At 35.5% G+C, this 16,085-nt stretch overlaps 1 protein-coding gene across 1 annotated transcript; it reads left to right on the top strand.

Annotated features, from left to right (window-relative positions):
- The first annotated feature begins 12,966 nt into the window (after positions 1-12,966).
- On the top strand, positions 12,967-13,908 carry LOC141551932 (olfactory receptor 1f45-like). Its single transcript, XM_074284164.1, has one exon. The coding sequence runs from the start codon at positions 12,967-12,969 to the stop codon at positions 13,906-13,908; it is 942 nt and encodes a 313-aa protein (XP_074140265.1).
- The last annotated feature ends 2,177 nt before the right edge of the window (positions 13,909-16,085 follow it).

Genomic DNA, 16,085 nt, shown 5'->3' with positions numbered 1-16,085 from the left:
CTGTGAGGTATCTTCCTGAACAGAAAACAACTGCAATACTATGGGAGAAGATTGGCTGTGAGACTTCTCTGATGTCACATGAAATCAATCTGTTCTCCTCTTGACATTGTGTCATGATGGATAGAGAACTAAATCAGTTTTTAGGATTCCTGATTCTAGTGCTTTTTTATTGAGGAATTATGGGTATTGAATGAAACATACTAAGTCCACCTTATGACTCAATTCTGAATCTAGCTCAGTTTCCTTTCTCTTCAATTGTAGGTCTGCTCCCATTTCTATCTTAAGAGAAATTTTTACACAATTGTAGGAATCATGGACAAATTGTATTGTATTATGTACACCTAACCCCACATGACTGGGAAACTGGACCACTTTCTCCTATTTCTCAGAGATCCTTATATAAGACTATAAGTTATGCTGAGCAGAAACTCAGTCAGATCCAAAACCTGATGCAAGGATTTTTCTCACTATTATACATCTCAAGCAGTCCATTTATCTTATTTGAAAATTTGTATCACACTGGTCCATAACTTTTTGTTTCTGTGTCCCTTTGATTGAATGTATACATGTGGTATCTCTTTTTCTGATTTCAGGGAAGTACAGCTATTTATTGTCTTTCTCCCAATTCAGAAAGGCACTGATATTTCCTCCAATTAAAATTGGATTATCTAATTATACATCCTGTTTTGTATCCTGTTTTTTGTTTTCTTTTAATGCATAAAAACTGTCTCCTTCTATATTCAGGTCCAATGACAAGCTGAGGAAGGCCTGATCCCAAACTGTTATGTAATTATTATTCATTGCATAATGCTCATAAACTCAAAATTCATTTCTTTACACATTTCAGATTCCACCCATCACAGTTTTTGGCAAGTAAAGTCAAGTCAAGTTAGGATTCTGACCCATGACTCCCTGGATGATTTGCTCTCACATTGCTGGGGAAAATATACCTATATACCGTAAAGAAAATTTATCCCAATCTGATGCTTGGCGTAAAATTATTCTTTTATAGGGAGCAATGAGTTACAATAACAAAGGATTATGCTTTTTAAAAATGGCCATCAACTATACCTTGAAGGATTTGGGGCCCCATTTGTTTGGGGGAAAATTGATTTGGGGCAAATGGATCCCAGCAAAATTACACTACATATGTTGGTGCACCTCGGTAAGGAACAAACTGATCCTGTGCTAATCTCTACTAGTATGCCTTGGTACCCCTACGGTGTCACCAAACTTTGGCCATTGTATTTCTCTCCCAGCATCTGGACAGATTCTATACTAGTTAAATATAAGATACATCTCTGGATTTGACTCCAAAAGGACCACAAAAACTTTAGCATTGTTCCCCAAATTGACTCTTATTTAGGGACTATCCCCAGACACATAGTTTGAAAGATCTCTTTAGCATATCAGAGAATGAGGAATGATGTGGGCTTTTTCTCTTCTCCTGTGAGGAAGAAGTCCTTTGGAGTATTGTCAAGCATAAGCAATTCCCAGATTATTCTGTGTAAATAAAATGATGTGAGGATTGGACTCTTTATCGATGTCTATTCTCTACCCATCAAATATCTGGGTGTCTTTAAACATTTGAGACATTGATTAATATATCTCTTAGGTCTGGAATCTGATCTGCCAGATATTTCCTCTATCTCCCCATTGACCCCTCCCCCTGAGCTACCAAATTCTTCCCTGGTCCTGAGAAACCCACAAGGCTGTATTTCCCTTATAAAATATCTACTCATGATGAAGAGCCTTGCTAAGTTCTTTACAAGACTAAGCCCACTATGAAAAGTTTTTTCTCTCCCCTCTCTTGGCCTTTCTCCTTACTTATAACTAAATTTGGTTAGCCTGCTTTACTCCTCTATGATCTAACTTAGCAGTCCATGGCAGTCCCAGGCTTCATAGGATATTCCATAAATAGGATACTTCCAAATTCCTTTCCTTGATAATGATAACCCTATTGCTCTCCAATATCTATATCATATTTTCCACTCCTCATGCCTATTTTTCTTCTTTTTTTGTCCACAACCTCTTTCCCAAATAAACCTTTCTTTTGACAAAAAAAAAAAAAAAAAAAAATGGATATGACACTGGAGTAATAGTTTGCTGCTAAACTGACACCCATTAGGGAAATTCTTCATGGCCTGGAACTTCCCATACAGAACTGGAGCAGGTGAATAAAAGATGGAATTCTTAAATTAGAATAAACTATATAATAATCCAAATGGATCACAAGATTTGCCTGAAGTGGGAACTTTTTAATTATGGCAAATTAAAGCCTTTGAGATAATATTTGCAGTAGGAGATAAAAAGGCTAGTATTTTGTCTCTGTTTTTGTTTCTTAGTAAAATGCAGGAAAATTTTTTCTTTGTAATTTTAGTGTTCTTCATAGATTTTGTACCTTTGAAAGATTTCTAAAAGGAAAATGCAAATAAACCAGAAAGACTGCTGAAAAATTGTACCCAAAGAGTTAGGTGTGCTGGAAAAGATTAATGCAGTTTCATACTTGAGACAACAATGCTAAATTCTGTCCCATTAAGAAAGATGAACTCCCACTTTAGGCTTTCATTGAGAGCTTAGGTTAATGCATGTTGAAGATTTGGAGATCAAGGAGATTGAAGAAAAATTATTAAGAAATATGGGAAAATTAATCATTTTAAGATTGCAATAGAGAACTCCTGAAATTTTATCTCAATGTAGATGAAGAACATGTTTTGGTATCCAAATGTATATGATAACTAGAATAAGAATGGTAATAAATTTTTATCAGAAAAGGGAATCAGAGAAGAACAATTTCAAGATCCATGTGGGAAAATAGAGCATCAAAGGGAGCCAAAAGAACAGTGAAATATACCGCTTGGGGGCCATAGTGGCAAAGTTCAGAGAATGAGAAATATAGCTAGAAAGAGAATGAAGCCTAGCCAACCCTGAACTAACTTAAAAATGAAAGTCCCAGATGGGATTTACCAATGGGTGGAGTATGGCTTGAACAGAGTTATCTCCCAGAGCAAGAAGGCCACAGATATTGAGGGAAGGTTTAGGGAGAGAGGGTAATTGAGACATTGTGACAAAGTCCTGAGAATCAGAAATAGAGCCAAAATGAAAATTAAATATTTGGAATTGTCCCTCTGTTTCAAGGGAAACTTCAACGAGTAGAAGAAATGTAGACACAAGCAGAAATCAAGATGATATAAAACTTAAGATCAACAAAAAACTACAATTTGTTAAATAAAATGTAGCAGGAAAATGAGATTATTTTCAAGGTCCCTTTCACCCGATATTTTATTATTCTGTGATCTAGATTTAAATATTTCCTTGATCACTCTTTAATTGTATGATTACAAGTAATTTCAATTTTCTAGATCCTCATTTTTGTGGAATTCAAATATCATAGAATTTAACCTCTAATGGAGCATCTTCTTCTATAGCACTAATTAATAGAATCTCTTAAATACCTTCCTACTGTAGGTATCATATACCAACTAAACAAAAAGTGAGACATGAATGAGATGGAATTATATTGTAAGAAACAATGTAAACAGACATGCCTGGAAAGACTGACATGACTATTACTTAGTAAATGTATTGCATGCACCATCATCACATGTGTGCTTTGATGAAGACAAATCCAGATGGGGTCAAAGAAAAATTTTATAAAGACCTGAACATCCTCATCAACAATGTACCAAAATAAATCAAATTTATAATTCTAGGCGATTTTAACATCATAGTAAACACAGACTATAAGGCATTGCAAGAAGTGCTTGAGAGGAACAGTCAGAAACAGAATCAACAATGGTCAATTAATTCTGAAAACAGGTGCATCTCATGACCTTCTTATCACCAGCAATGCCTTCCAGTGAAATAAATAAAAATGAGCTAGAGAAATAGTTAAATGAAATAAAACTCTCAGCAAATACTGGCATTTAATAGACTCTATTATTTTAAGGGGAAGAGATAGACATAATGTGAGAATGAGAAAGATTATGAATGGCACAGGTTGCTGGAAAGATCATAGGCTTATTCTCTCCAAGCTAAACATTCATATTCAATAAAAATATGGTCCCAAGGCAGGGAGAAAAGAGATGTCTGGACCTTTCTTCAGATCCATGAAGGGAGAAAGATTCTGGGAAGAAGATGTCATGTAAGAACACTCATCCATTAAGGATTAAGAATTTAGGTTGGGGCAGCTAGGTAGCACAATGGATAGTGCACCAGCCCTGAAGTCAGAAGGATCTGAGTTCAAATCTGAATTCAGATACTTAGCTGTGTGGCCCTGGGCAAGTCACTTAATCCCAACTGCTTCAGGAAATAAAAAAAAAGAATTTAGGTTGAACTTGAGAGTTATGTTCCACAGACTAACAATATTCAAGAGAATATAAATGATATAATTCTACTCTCACTCTGAGGTGAGGTAAATGGACATTCTCTGGCATCAACCTCCTGCTTTTTCTCCTGGAAGGAATCATTCTCCTTTGGAATACAATAGATGGAGAAAACTCTGGAGATATCTTTTTACCTGATGTGAACTACATTTAGATAGTTCCATTGAAACATATATAACCTATATAGGCAAAAACAAAACACTACATTATTTTCCCTTACACTTACAAGATACAAATATTCCAATGTTCACTTCAACAAACTTTGCCTATTTTTCAAAGTAAAATATTTATTCTGAATCTTCTGATGCCTTAAGTTCTATGGATGGAAGAGGACTGGTCCTGTACCTATTCGAATACTCCATTGTATATTTCCCTCTATCTTCTATAATGCCCCTAGAGTTGAGTCCACCATAGCTTCCATCTTATTTATAAGCATCAAGGTTCCCAGCCCAGTCCTCATGGGAACCACAGGGCAGACTGAGTAACAGTTGCCAACACATGCTTCCACTATTTATTGTACTATTTATATATTTCTAAAACAATTAATACAAATGTATAAACTAATGGTTTTATTACATTTCTATCTTTTATTATGCATCACAGAGAAAATTTTTTAGTATGGCTCCACTAACCCCATTTCTTTCATAAACATTGTGGGTTTTTTAACATAAGTGATTAAGGATATGTCTTACTATCATAAAACTGACTGTATATGAAGAAAATCCAACCTCATTCAGGTAAGTAGCTAGAAAATTATTTTTATAGAATTCTCAGATGATTGTGGATTTTTCTTTGATACACAAAAACTTGAGAAGTAATAATTTCTTAAAAATTAATTTTTATGTGAAATCTGAAAACATGTTAATAAACTTTCCATATTCTGTTACATTATCTATTGGTCTATTGCACTTTAAATGCAAGATTCTGTAATGACATACATTTGATCCCTTAAAAATAGTGGTTCAAAGAGTTAGATCTTTCAAATGTTGATACATTTAGTTAAACTTTATCAAACTACCTCATTCATAGCATCTCCACCAATCTCATTAGAAATATCTTCTAAGTGTTAGGGATAAGTCAAGGTTACAATAGCAAATATAAGTTTTACAAAAGTCTAGTTTTTCCCTTGAAAGTTTTAATTTTATCACTGGTAACAGAAACTACAATAATAATAATAATAATAATAATAGCTAATATTTACTTAGTGACTAGGACATGCTTGCTGGATAATATGTGAAGTTTCTTAAATTTTTGCCATTTTTACTTGTTTAACTTAATCTGACTTTTTTTTTACCCCATTTGGAATCTGCTTGGCAAAGATACTGGAATGCTTATGTATTTCTCTTAATCATATTTTACAAATGAAAAGAGAAACAAATAGGATTAAATTAACTACCCAGGGTTAAATAACTAGTAAGTTCTAAGGCTAGACTTGAACTCAAAAAGATGTACCTTCCTGACTTCAGCCCCAGTATTCTATCTACTAGCCATATAACTACTCCCTTTATAAGTATTATCTCATTTGAGCCTCACAACAACTTTGAGAGATATGTGCTACAATTATCCCCATTTAACAAATGAAGAAACTGATGTAGACAGGTAAAATGACATACCTAGGGTCATATACCAGGAAGTGACTGAGGCCAGATTTGAAATTAAGTCTTCCTCACTCTAAGTCCAGTACTTGATCGACTGTTCTCCCAAGCTTCCATTAAGGCATAAGTAGACTTCATTCATTTCAAGAATATGTCTTCCAAAATACTCAAGTCTAGGTAACTATATTTAATCTGTCAAGTCATTCTTTCAGGTAACAATAGCATCTGGGAGGAAATACCTCATTCTGCTCAAACCTCAATCAATACAAAAGTGCTTTTTCACAAGATAGCCCTCATATATGCCCATGTGGTAAAACTACTTTTGCATACTTCCCATTTTATCACACAGAATATTTTTATATCACACAGAATATTTTAAATGTGTATTCAAGGATCAGACTCAATAAATCTAATATTTTTTATTGCTACACCAAGAACACCATTACACAAAACCACCTTTTTCCTTCACCTTTGTACCATTAGAGACAGAATGAAACTATGAGAATGAAAAATGCCACTTAATATTTTATATTTCAGCATTACTGGTGTATTTCTCAAACATTCACATAATAGAACAACTTTATAATCATTTGACATGGAAGAAAGAGCACAAGCAAAACAACACAATGCAAGCAAAACAGCACTACTGGAGATTCAATTATTACAAGATAAAAGACAAAATGGGCTATGAACACAGTCTTCATGTTTGTGGTGAAACCTGTAATTTATGGATACCAAATACTGAAGTAATTCTAAAACAAAAAGCCAACACACCCCCCCCAAAAAAAAAAAAAAAAAAAAAAAACCTGGTAAGAGAATACTTATAAGGTACTAGGGAATAGTGTGTCCCCTAAAATATACACCATTCCCAAAGAACAAGTAGGTACATTTGAATTCAAGAACCCCAGGAACTGTAACAAGGGAAGATACATTCATTGGCAGAAACTACATTTTAAGCCCAGTTATGGAGATCTAGATCTCTGGGGAAAGGAACTATTGCCACCCTCTGGAAACTTAACAGAAGTACAGGAATCATGACTCGGGATGAATAGAGGATAGGCAACACTGGTGTTGACTTGCTATACCTGCTTAAAGCTGCTAAATCAAAAGAAAATCACAGAAAATGAAAGGAGTCACAAAGAGAAGCACCAAGATGGAATGGTAACCACCAAACATTCTTAACAGTGATTATATTCTATCCTCTGATATCTATTGTTTCTTCCTAAGAAACACTGAGAGATCTCAATATTTCTAACATAGCAGTATTGGAAAATAAATTGAACTTGGGCCAATTACTTCTCTGAAACTAACTCCAGAGCTAAAAGGCTGGCCTAGAGAATGGACAATTACATAGTGTTTGTTTCTAACAAGTAGTTCTGGGAATTAGGTCTTAGAGTCTAGGGATTTCATGGAAAGTCACCTACAATACTCCTTATATACCCTTCCTCAGACACAGAGCTGAATCCTATTCTCATGCACACGAGCACATCCTAAATCTCAGGACCTATTTTATCCTCAAGAATCTCCACCTTGAGCTAGTTTCCTGACTGATACTCTACTGTAAAAGGAATACCAGGTGAGGTAAGGTAGCTGAGTCTCTCAGGAATAGAACAAAAGCTCCAGACCAAATAATAAAATAGAAAAAGCTATTGAAGGCACTTTCTGTTTATTTCAAGGGAGAAATCTCTCACAAAGTAGTGTTGTGACTGAGTCTCATAAATCATAGAAAATTAATCCTAAAAATGATTTCAGAATATGAAAGAACAGGAAAAATGAAAGGACCCATGGAACATAGGATGTCATATGAGAAAGGACTTAGAAAATAATTAGAATGAAAAAGACATCAAGATTTCTATTCTAAGAAGTGTAAAACATTCAAGATTAAAGACAATTTAAAAACTAGAACACCAGACAGGCACGGGGCTAGAAAGTACCTTTGAACATATATGCAAAATTAGAAGGACCTTAGGACATAGGAGACAATGTCAGATTTTGGGAAGATTCGCATATAAATTTTTGAATATTAGAGTAAGATGGGGGATGGAAGGCAATAATCATTTCTATAACACCTACTATGTGCCAGGCACTTTACATATAGTATCTCCTTTGATACTCATAAAAAAAAGTTTGAGGTAAGTACTGCTATTTTCTTCTTTTTACAATTGAAGAAACTGTGACAGACACAAGTGAAGTGTTTTTCCAGGATCTCCCAGCAAGAAAGTGACCAAATTAAAAGTCAGATCTTCCTCTCTCCAGGTCTATCCCTCTATCCACTGGGTCACCTAGATGCTAGAGAGGACCTCAGGACATAGAACACAGAATGTTCAAAATGGAAGACAACTTAGAATCAATCAGGATTTATTAAAAAGTTAAGATGTGCTAGGCTCTGAGGGCTGAGTGATGGAGATATAAAGTCAAACAGCAAAGGGCTCCTCCTGAGGGTAGGGGCCTCCTTGAGGAGGAAGTTTCCATTCTGACTCAGAAGACAGCGTGTATATATAGAATTGCATACAGAATAAATACAAAATGAACTAGTCATTGGGTGAGACTATAATACTTGCTGATGGGTGCATCAAGAGAGGCTGCAGGTAAAATGAGATGAGCTCAGTTTAGAAGAAAGCCTGGGATTTCAAGAGGAAGAAGAGAGGAGATAGAACATTCTAAGCAGGTGGTACAGCCAATGCAGAGGCACAAAGAAGGAATGTTGTTGTTTTTCAGTCAAGTCTAATTTTTCATTACCCAATTTGGGGTTGTTTTGGCAGAAATACTAGAGCACTTTCCATCTCCTTCTCCAGGTCATTTTATAGATGAGTAACTATAACTATAACTATAACTATAACTATAAACTGAGGCAAAAAAAAAAGATTAAGAAACTTGCCCAGGGCCACACAGATAGTATCTGAAATCAGATTTAAACACAAGAAAAACACTCTACCTACCTCCAGACATGGCTCTCTATTCAGTGTACCCCCCCCAATCTGCCAACAAAAAAGGATATAGAGGTCATATATGTAAGAAAGAGCAATGATATAATTAAATAAGAAATGGATTTTCTTTTTTAAATCATGTGTGCTTTGCTGCTACTTTCCTCTATAAAGGAATGTGATACTTTGATTCTAAAAGAACTAAAATATCAAATTCAAGTTGCCCCTTTCTTATGCTAGTAAAAGGAAGGAAGAGTAGCATAGGAGGAAAATTAAAATGACACATTGCCATCCCTATTCAGAATCTATTTGCAGGGATTCTGGATATAGAGAAGCTGGACCTGACTTGGCTACAAGAAGACCAAGACCATGAAATTCACTGTGTGAGAAACTTGGTTTTGTTAGTTGGAGAAATGAAGTGAAGGATTCTATGATGGGACTATATCAAAGGTCAAAGTATTTAGATCTGGGAGAGATTTTAGATCAAAGAACAGACACAGGAGATATCTGGGAATGTGGACTGTCAGAGCTAAAAGAGAATTGAGAACAGAAAATGGGACACCCAAAAAAAAGTCACCAATTAAATAAAAAAGCAGAGAGAAGGGTACTAAGCACAGAGAACACTGACCTTTAATGAGATTAAAAAGGCTTTAGAACAAAATATCAAATACTTGATTGGATCCTATATGACAGAATAGCAAACATGGAAAGGAGCTCAGAAACCAGATTGTTAAAGCATCTCAAATATCAGATGCAAAAAAATGAACTGGCTGGAAGATTTGAGGCTGGATCCCAAATCTCCTGAATGATATGCCAATGCTTTTTTCCCCTACACACCGATGGCTCTATTTTCCAAATCTGAAGCTTTGGAGAAGACAATTTCTAGACAGGAACAAGGAAAATTATTCTTTTCTAATTCTCAATGAGGGTTGTCTCTACACTGTTCCTTTCCTAATAGATTACTAATAGATCCAATAACTGTTTCATATCTATTACCTTGGGGGAAGCAATAAAAACAGGGCTACCATTGCAAATCAAAGAATCTGATTAGAGTGGACATAATGAATAAAATGCTGTAGTTGAACTTAAAAAACTGAATTCAAATCTTCAGAGAATTATTGATCATTTAGCCATGGCAAATGTATTTTTTCAGAGGCAACTGGGGGTGCAGTAGATGGAGCACTAGGCTTGGAATCAGGACAATATGAGATTAAATCTGACCTTAGATTATTTCTCCATACAATCTTCCCAGGAGTTGGAAATAGGGAGCCATTGATTATTATTCAGGAGGGAAATGATATGAACAAATGGGCTTTTTTGTAATAATAATTTGACAGGGTTTTTGGGAGAATGAATTGGAGAGAGAAAAGACTGGAGGCAGAGAGACTAGTTAGGAAGCTATAGCAATAGTGAAGAGGAAAAATGATGAGAGTCTGGACCAGCATAGAAACTCTGTGGGTAAATGGAGAAAAGAGAACAAATACAGATGTTTATAGCGAGAGTTTTAACCTAGGGATCCCATGGACGGATTTTAAGGAAGCTAAAAATTAGAATAGAAAAAAACACATCTATATTTTTACTAACTTCTAACTATATTAAGTATTTCCTTCAATTTGTTTAATCTATTTAAATATTTTACTCTGAGAAAGTATTGCTTTAAAAAAATCCCAAGATACAGGAAATGTTAAATATATATTAGAGAAAAATGACAATTTCTTACTGTCACTTTCCTCATCAGAAAATGGGAAATTAGGGCAGCTAGGTGGCACAGTGGATAGACCACCAGCCCTGAAGTCAGAAGGAACTGAGTTCAAATCTGGTCTCAGACACTTAATACTTCCTAGCTGTATGACCTTGGGCAAGTCACTTAACCCCAATTGCCTCAGCCAAAAAAGGGATGGGGGGATTATCTACAGTAATCTAGATGTATTAACCATCTGGTTGTTGTGAGGACCAAAGGAAAAAAAGATATCTCGTATCTACTTAATAGGACCTCAGGATGTGAACTCTTTTTCCAACATTTAAGTATTCTATTGGAGCAAGCTAATATAATGATAATGATATTATTAAAGTTTCTCAGAAAGACAATAAAGGTCATAACCCAACCCTTTGTAAGGGAGTAACCTTTTCTCCAGTGTTCATACAAGTAATCATCCATTCTAAGAAATCCTGGTCCTTAACTATTCATAGGTAGGTCATCTTAGAAGTTCACAAAGTGGGGATCCCAAAGAAATCATAGAGTCTAATCTATCCCTCAGGAGCAATCCTCACTAAAACATTCCTTACAATAAGCTCTTTGTCCTTGTTTTTTGTCTGCTCAACATTGTCATCAAGCTTTGGATGAAGTCAGAGATGACATACATCAGTTTTGGGGATGGCAAGATACTTCAGAGAATAAAACATATGTTGACAGAATCAGGATTTTTAAAGCTCTGAAAAGATGAAATCTAAAAAGGTAAACTTTACTGAGTCACTGACACTTTGATATCTCTAGCATTTGAAGTTCCTTTCATCCAAAACTAAAATGTGACACTATATAGTCATCTAGCCAACAACTCTCTTTGGTGTATGCTTTCTTAATACCTAGGTCACTGAGTTTGCCCCTGTGGTATCATTTACCTGCATATTAACAAGATCAAAAAATTAAAAGAGCTTAGTTTGTTCAGAGTTGTTCATGGAGTTAGGCTGATTCCTAAATGATCACTACTGCTTTCCTAGAATGTTCATAAACCATCAATTGAATCATGCCTAAAAATCTGATGAAAACTCAAAGTTGAGGTCAAAATCCATTAGTGTTCAAAAATCTATCTTCTTCCTTTATTTGACTTGCAAAACAACAGTTTTCTTTAGCCAGTCCTGGAGCAATTTTCCCATTCTCCACATTTTTACAAAGATCAATGCCAGTGATTCAACAATCATATCTCCTAGGAAATTTAGAATCTTGTGATGTAGTTCATACAGATCTGATCACTAGGGAATTAACTAAAATCAGCCAGATGCTTATTTACCATCCCCTCACTTTTCTTGACGTTTAACTGCACTTGAACACTGCTTATTCTAACCTACAGAAGTAAATGCTTATTTAAAGATCATGCAGTTTGTCAGAAAAAGAAATTCATATAAGATTTTATTACTCCTTCCTTCTCTCTATCCTTTGTTTTCATCATTCTATCAACCTTGAGCAAACACCCCATCCCTTCTTTTGATTTCTTCTCCAAAAAAAAAGACCTCAAAAGTGCTTCATAAAATGACCTTTCAGAATAATTTTTGAAAAATTGTATATACACATATATAAATATATAAATATATAAAGAAGGGGTTTGTCTTTACAATACAGTCACTTCCAAACATACCCCTCCAGATTGAATGCGGACTGTGAATAAAGAAAAACAATTTATTAATGTCATATACAATTCAAGACTGCTGGTATGTGTTCTATTCTCATCAAGGTAATTTTTGTGAAGTGTAAATCTGACCATGACATCCCACTGTTTGGTGAACTTCAATGCCTCCTATTATATCCAGCAACATATGTAAACTCCTCTCTTTGGCAGTTAAAGATCTTCATAGCCTCCATTGCTTTTTTCAGGATTACAAATTAAAAACAAACAGGTTTGGATCACTACATAATCTCACTAAGAATGTTTTGACATGCCTATTTTCCCAAATACTCTCTAGCACTGACCATGCCATTTTTTGCCAGTCTCTGCCAGTTTTCAAGATGTCACAGTTAATTTCATTTGCATTTCTAGTCCTCTGATTAATTTGAAGCATGTTTTCATGATGTCTTCATTGATTTATAATTTTTCTAATCACTAGTTGTTCATCCTTTCTGATGTAGCATTTGGAGGGTGGGATTCGTGTTACATATATTGCTCACAATTTTATGTTTATTTTAGATCTCAATCTATGAGTAGTGAGATTTCATAGTTTCCCATTCTCTTATTTCTCTTCTAATTCTGTTTTTACTGATTTTATTCAACACAAACATTCAAATCAACCTGAAATGCAATATTTTAAATTCTTATATCATTCTTTCTATATTTGCTTCTAAACAAACAGATGGAAGGGAGAAATCAGTCTGGAATCTCAGAGTTCATCCTTCTTGGTCTTTCAGAGGAACCAGAGCAGCAGAGACTTCTGTTCTTCCTGTTCCTCTTTATGTATCTGATCACAGGGCTGGGGAATCTGCTCATCATTATGGCTATTATCTCTGACCCACACCTCCATACCCCCATGTATTTCTTCCTCAGCAACCTGTCCCTGGTTGATATCTGTTTCACTTCCACCACCATTCCCAAAATGCTGAACAATCACATATTCAAAAACAGAACAATTCCTTATGCTGGGTGCCTGACACAAGTATTCTTCTTCATTTGGTTCGCAGGGATCGATAGTATCCTTCTCACTGCCATGGCTTATGATCGCTATGTGGCTATTTGTGCACCCCTACACTACAGCACAGTCATGACTCCGAGGGTCTGTGCCCTTCTAGTACTAGTGTCTTGGTCTTGGGCCTGTGCTAATTCCCTGACACACACCGTCTTGCTGACCCAACTCTCCTTCTGTGGCCACAATGAAATCCCTCATTTCTTCTGTGACCTCAGTCCCCTTTTAAAGTTGACCTGCTCAGACATCTTCATCAATGACTTGATGGTCTACACAGTGGGAGCTCTGACAACAATTCTACCCTTCATTGGAATCCTCATCTCCTATGCTCACATTTTCATGGCTGTAATGAAGATTTCATCTGTGAGTGGGAAGCAGAAAGTTTTCTCCACCTGTGGATCCCATCTCACAGTGGTCTGTCTCTTCTATGGGACAATCATTGGGGTGTACTTCAGCCCCACATCCACCCACACAGCCCAACAGGATACAGCAGCAACCGTGATGTACACTGTGGTCACCCCCATGCTGAACCCTTTCATTTACAGCCTAAGAAACAAGGACATGAAAGGAGCTTTAAGAATGCTCATTACTAGGAAATTAAGATTCATTCTATGAGTATGAAATATCTTCCTGAACAGACAACAATCACATTACTGTGGGAAAAGGTTGGCTATAAGTCTTCTCTAGTGTCACAGGAAATCAATCTGTTCTCCTCTTGACCTTGTGACTTGATGGATAGAGGAATAAATCAGTTATTAGAATTTATGTTTCTAATGCTTTTGTATTAAGGAATTGTGCATATTGAATGAAACATACTGACTGGCTACTATGACTGAATTCTAGATCTAGTTTAGTTCCCTTCCTATTCAATTGTAAATCTACACAATTTCTATTTTGTTAGAAAATTTTATACAATTGTGATAATTGTGGGAAAATCATGTTGCATTATGTAACATGCATAAGAATCCCACATGCATAAGAAACTGGGTTACTGTCTCCTATTGTTCAAATATCCTTGCCTAAGAATATGGATTTTGCTGAGCAGAAACCCAAATCAGATCCAAAAATTGATGAAATTTTAGTGATGCTCACTATTTTACAACTCAAGAGTCCATGTGTCTTATGGGAAAATTAGTACCGCACTGGTCCTTGAGATATTGTTCTCTGTTCTTTTGATTGACTATAGAGTCTTGGTGGGAATAAGATACCTCTTTTTTCTAATTTCAGGGAAGTACAGCTGTTTCCCATGCTTATCCCAATTCAGAAAGGCCCTAATCTTTACTCCAATTAAAATTAGATTATGTATAGAATGATTGTGAGGATTGGACTCTTTATCAACCTCCATTCTCTATTCCTTAAGAATGTGAGTATCTTTAAACCTTTGAGATAGTGATTAACACATCTTTTAGATAGGTCTGGGACCTGATCTGCCAGGTATTTCATCTGGATCCTCCTTGACCCCTTGCTCTCAACTACCAAATTCTTCCCTGGTCCTGAGATCTGCTCATGGTGAAGATCTTTGCTGAGTTCTTTATAAGACTAAATCCACTACAACACACTCTTTCTCTCCCCCTCACAGTATCTTCCCTCTATTGGTGTCTTTTTCCTTATTTGTAGCTAAATTTGGTTAGCCTGCAAAAACTCCCCTATGAATCTAACCTGCCAGTCAATGATATACCCCAGGCCTCATGATATATTCCTTGAATGGATACTACTAAATTCCTTTCCTTAATAATAACAACCTATTATATTGTAACACATGTAAAATGTATGGGATTACCTGCCATCGGGGGGAGGGAGTGGAGGGAAGGAGGGGATAATTTGGAAAAATGAATAAAAAAATAACAATAATAATAATAATAATAATAACCTATTACTCTGTCATATCTATTTCATATTTACCACTTCTGATGTGTATTTTACTTCTTATTTTGTCTGTAGACTCTTCTCCTGAATAAACCTGTCCCATTAAACAGGATGAACTCCCACTTTAGACTTTTATTGAAAATTTAGGCTAATACACATTAAAGGTTTGGAGATAAAGGAGATTGTAGAAAAATCATTAAGGAGTTTGGAGATTAATCATTTTAAGATTGCAGTAGAGAACTACTGAGACTTTATCCCAATGCAGATGAACAAGTTTTAGTATCCAAAGGTGTATGGATAAGTGAAATGGGAATGCTCATAAATTTTGATCTGATAAGGGAATCAGAAAATAATAATTTCAGGATCCATATAGGAAGACAAATCAAATAAATTTCAAATAAATAAATTTCAGGATCCATGTGGGAAGACAGAGCATAAAATGGACCCAAAAAGAACAGTGGGATATACCTACTTGAAGGTAGAGGGGACATAGTTGCAAAGTTCTGAGAATGAGAAATACAACTAGAAAGGGAATAAAGCCTAGCCAACCTTGATCTGTCCCAAAAATGAAGGTTTCAGGAAGCACTTACCAATGGGAGGAGGATGGCTTAACTGAAGTTATCTCCCAGAGCAAGAAGGCCAAAGGTATTGATGAAAGGAGAAGAGGTTCGTTGAGGCATTGTGACAAAGTCCTGAGAATCAGAAACAAAGCCAGAATCAAATGAAATATTATGCTTCTATTTCAAGGGAAACCTCAGTGAATAAAAAAGGCAGGGATACAACCAGAAATCAAAATGATATAAAACATAAAATTAACAAAAAATTAAAATTTATTAAATAAAATGTAGCAAAAAAAGATGGGATTATTTTCAAGGTCCCTTTCATCCCTGACACTTTATTATTCTATGACCTAGGTTCAAATATTT

The sequence above is a fragment of the Sminthopsis crassicaudata genome, chromosome 1 (genome assembly GCF_048593235.1).
Source record: "Sminthopsis crassicaudata isolate SCR6 chromosome 1, ASM4859323v1, whole genome shotgun sequence".
Lineage (NCBI taxonomy): Eukaryota > Metazoa > Chordata > Mammalia > Dasyuromorphia > Dasyuridae > Sminthopsis > Sminthopsis crassicaudata.
Note: the sequence above shows the minus strand (reverse complement) of the source record. Positions and strands in the feature narration are given on the sequence as shown.

What these genes read in the sequence shown, in the direction of transcription:
- LOC141551932 (XM_074284164.1), top strand. Translation starts at nt 12,967, where the DNA reads ATGGAAGGGAGAAATCAGTCTGGAATCTCAGAGTTCATCCTTCTTGGT.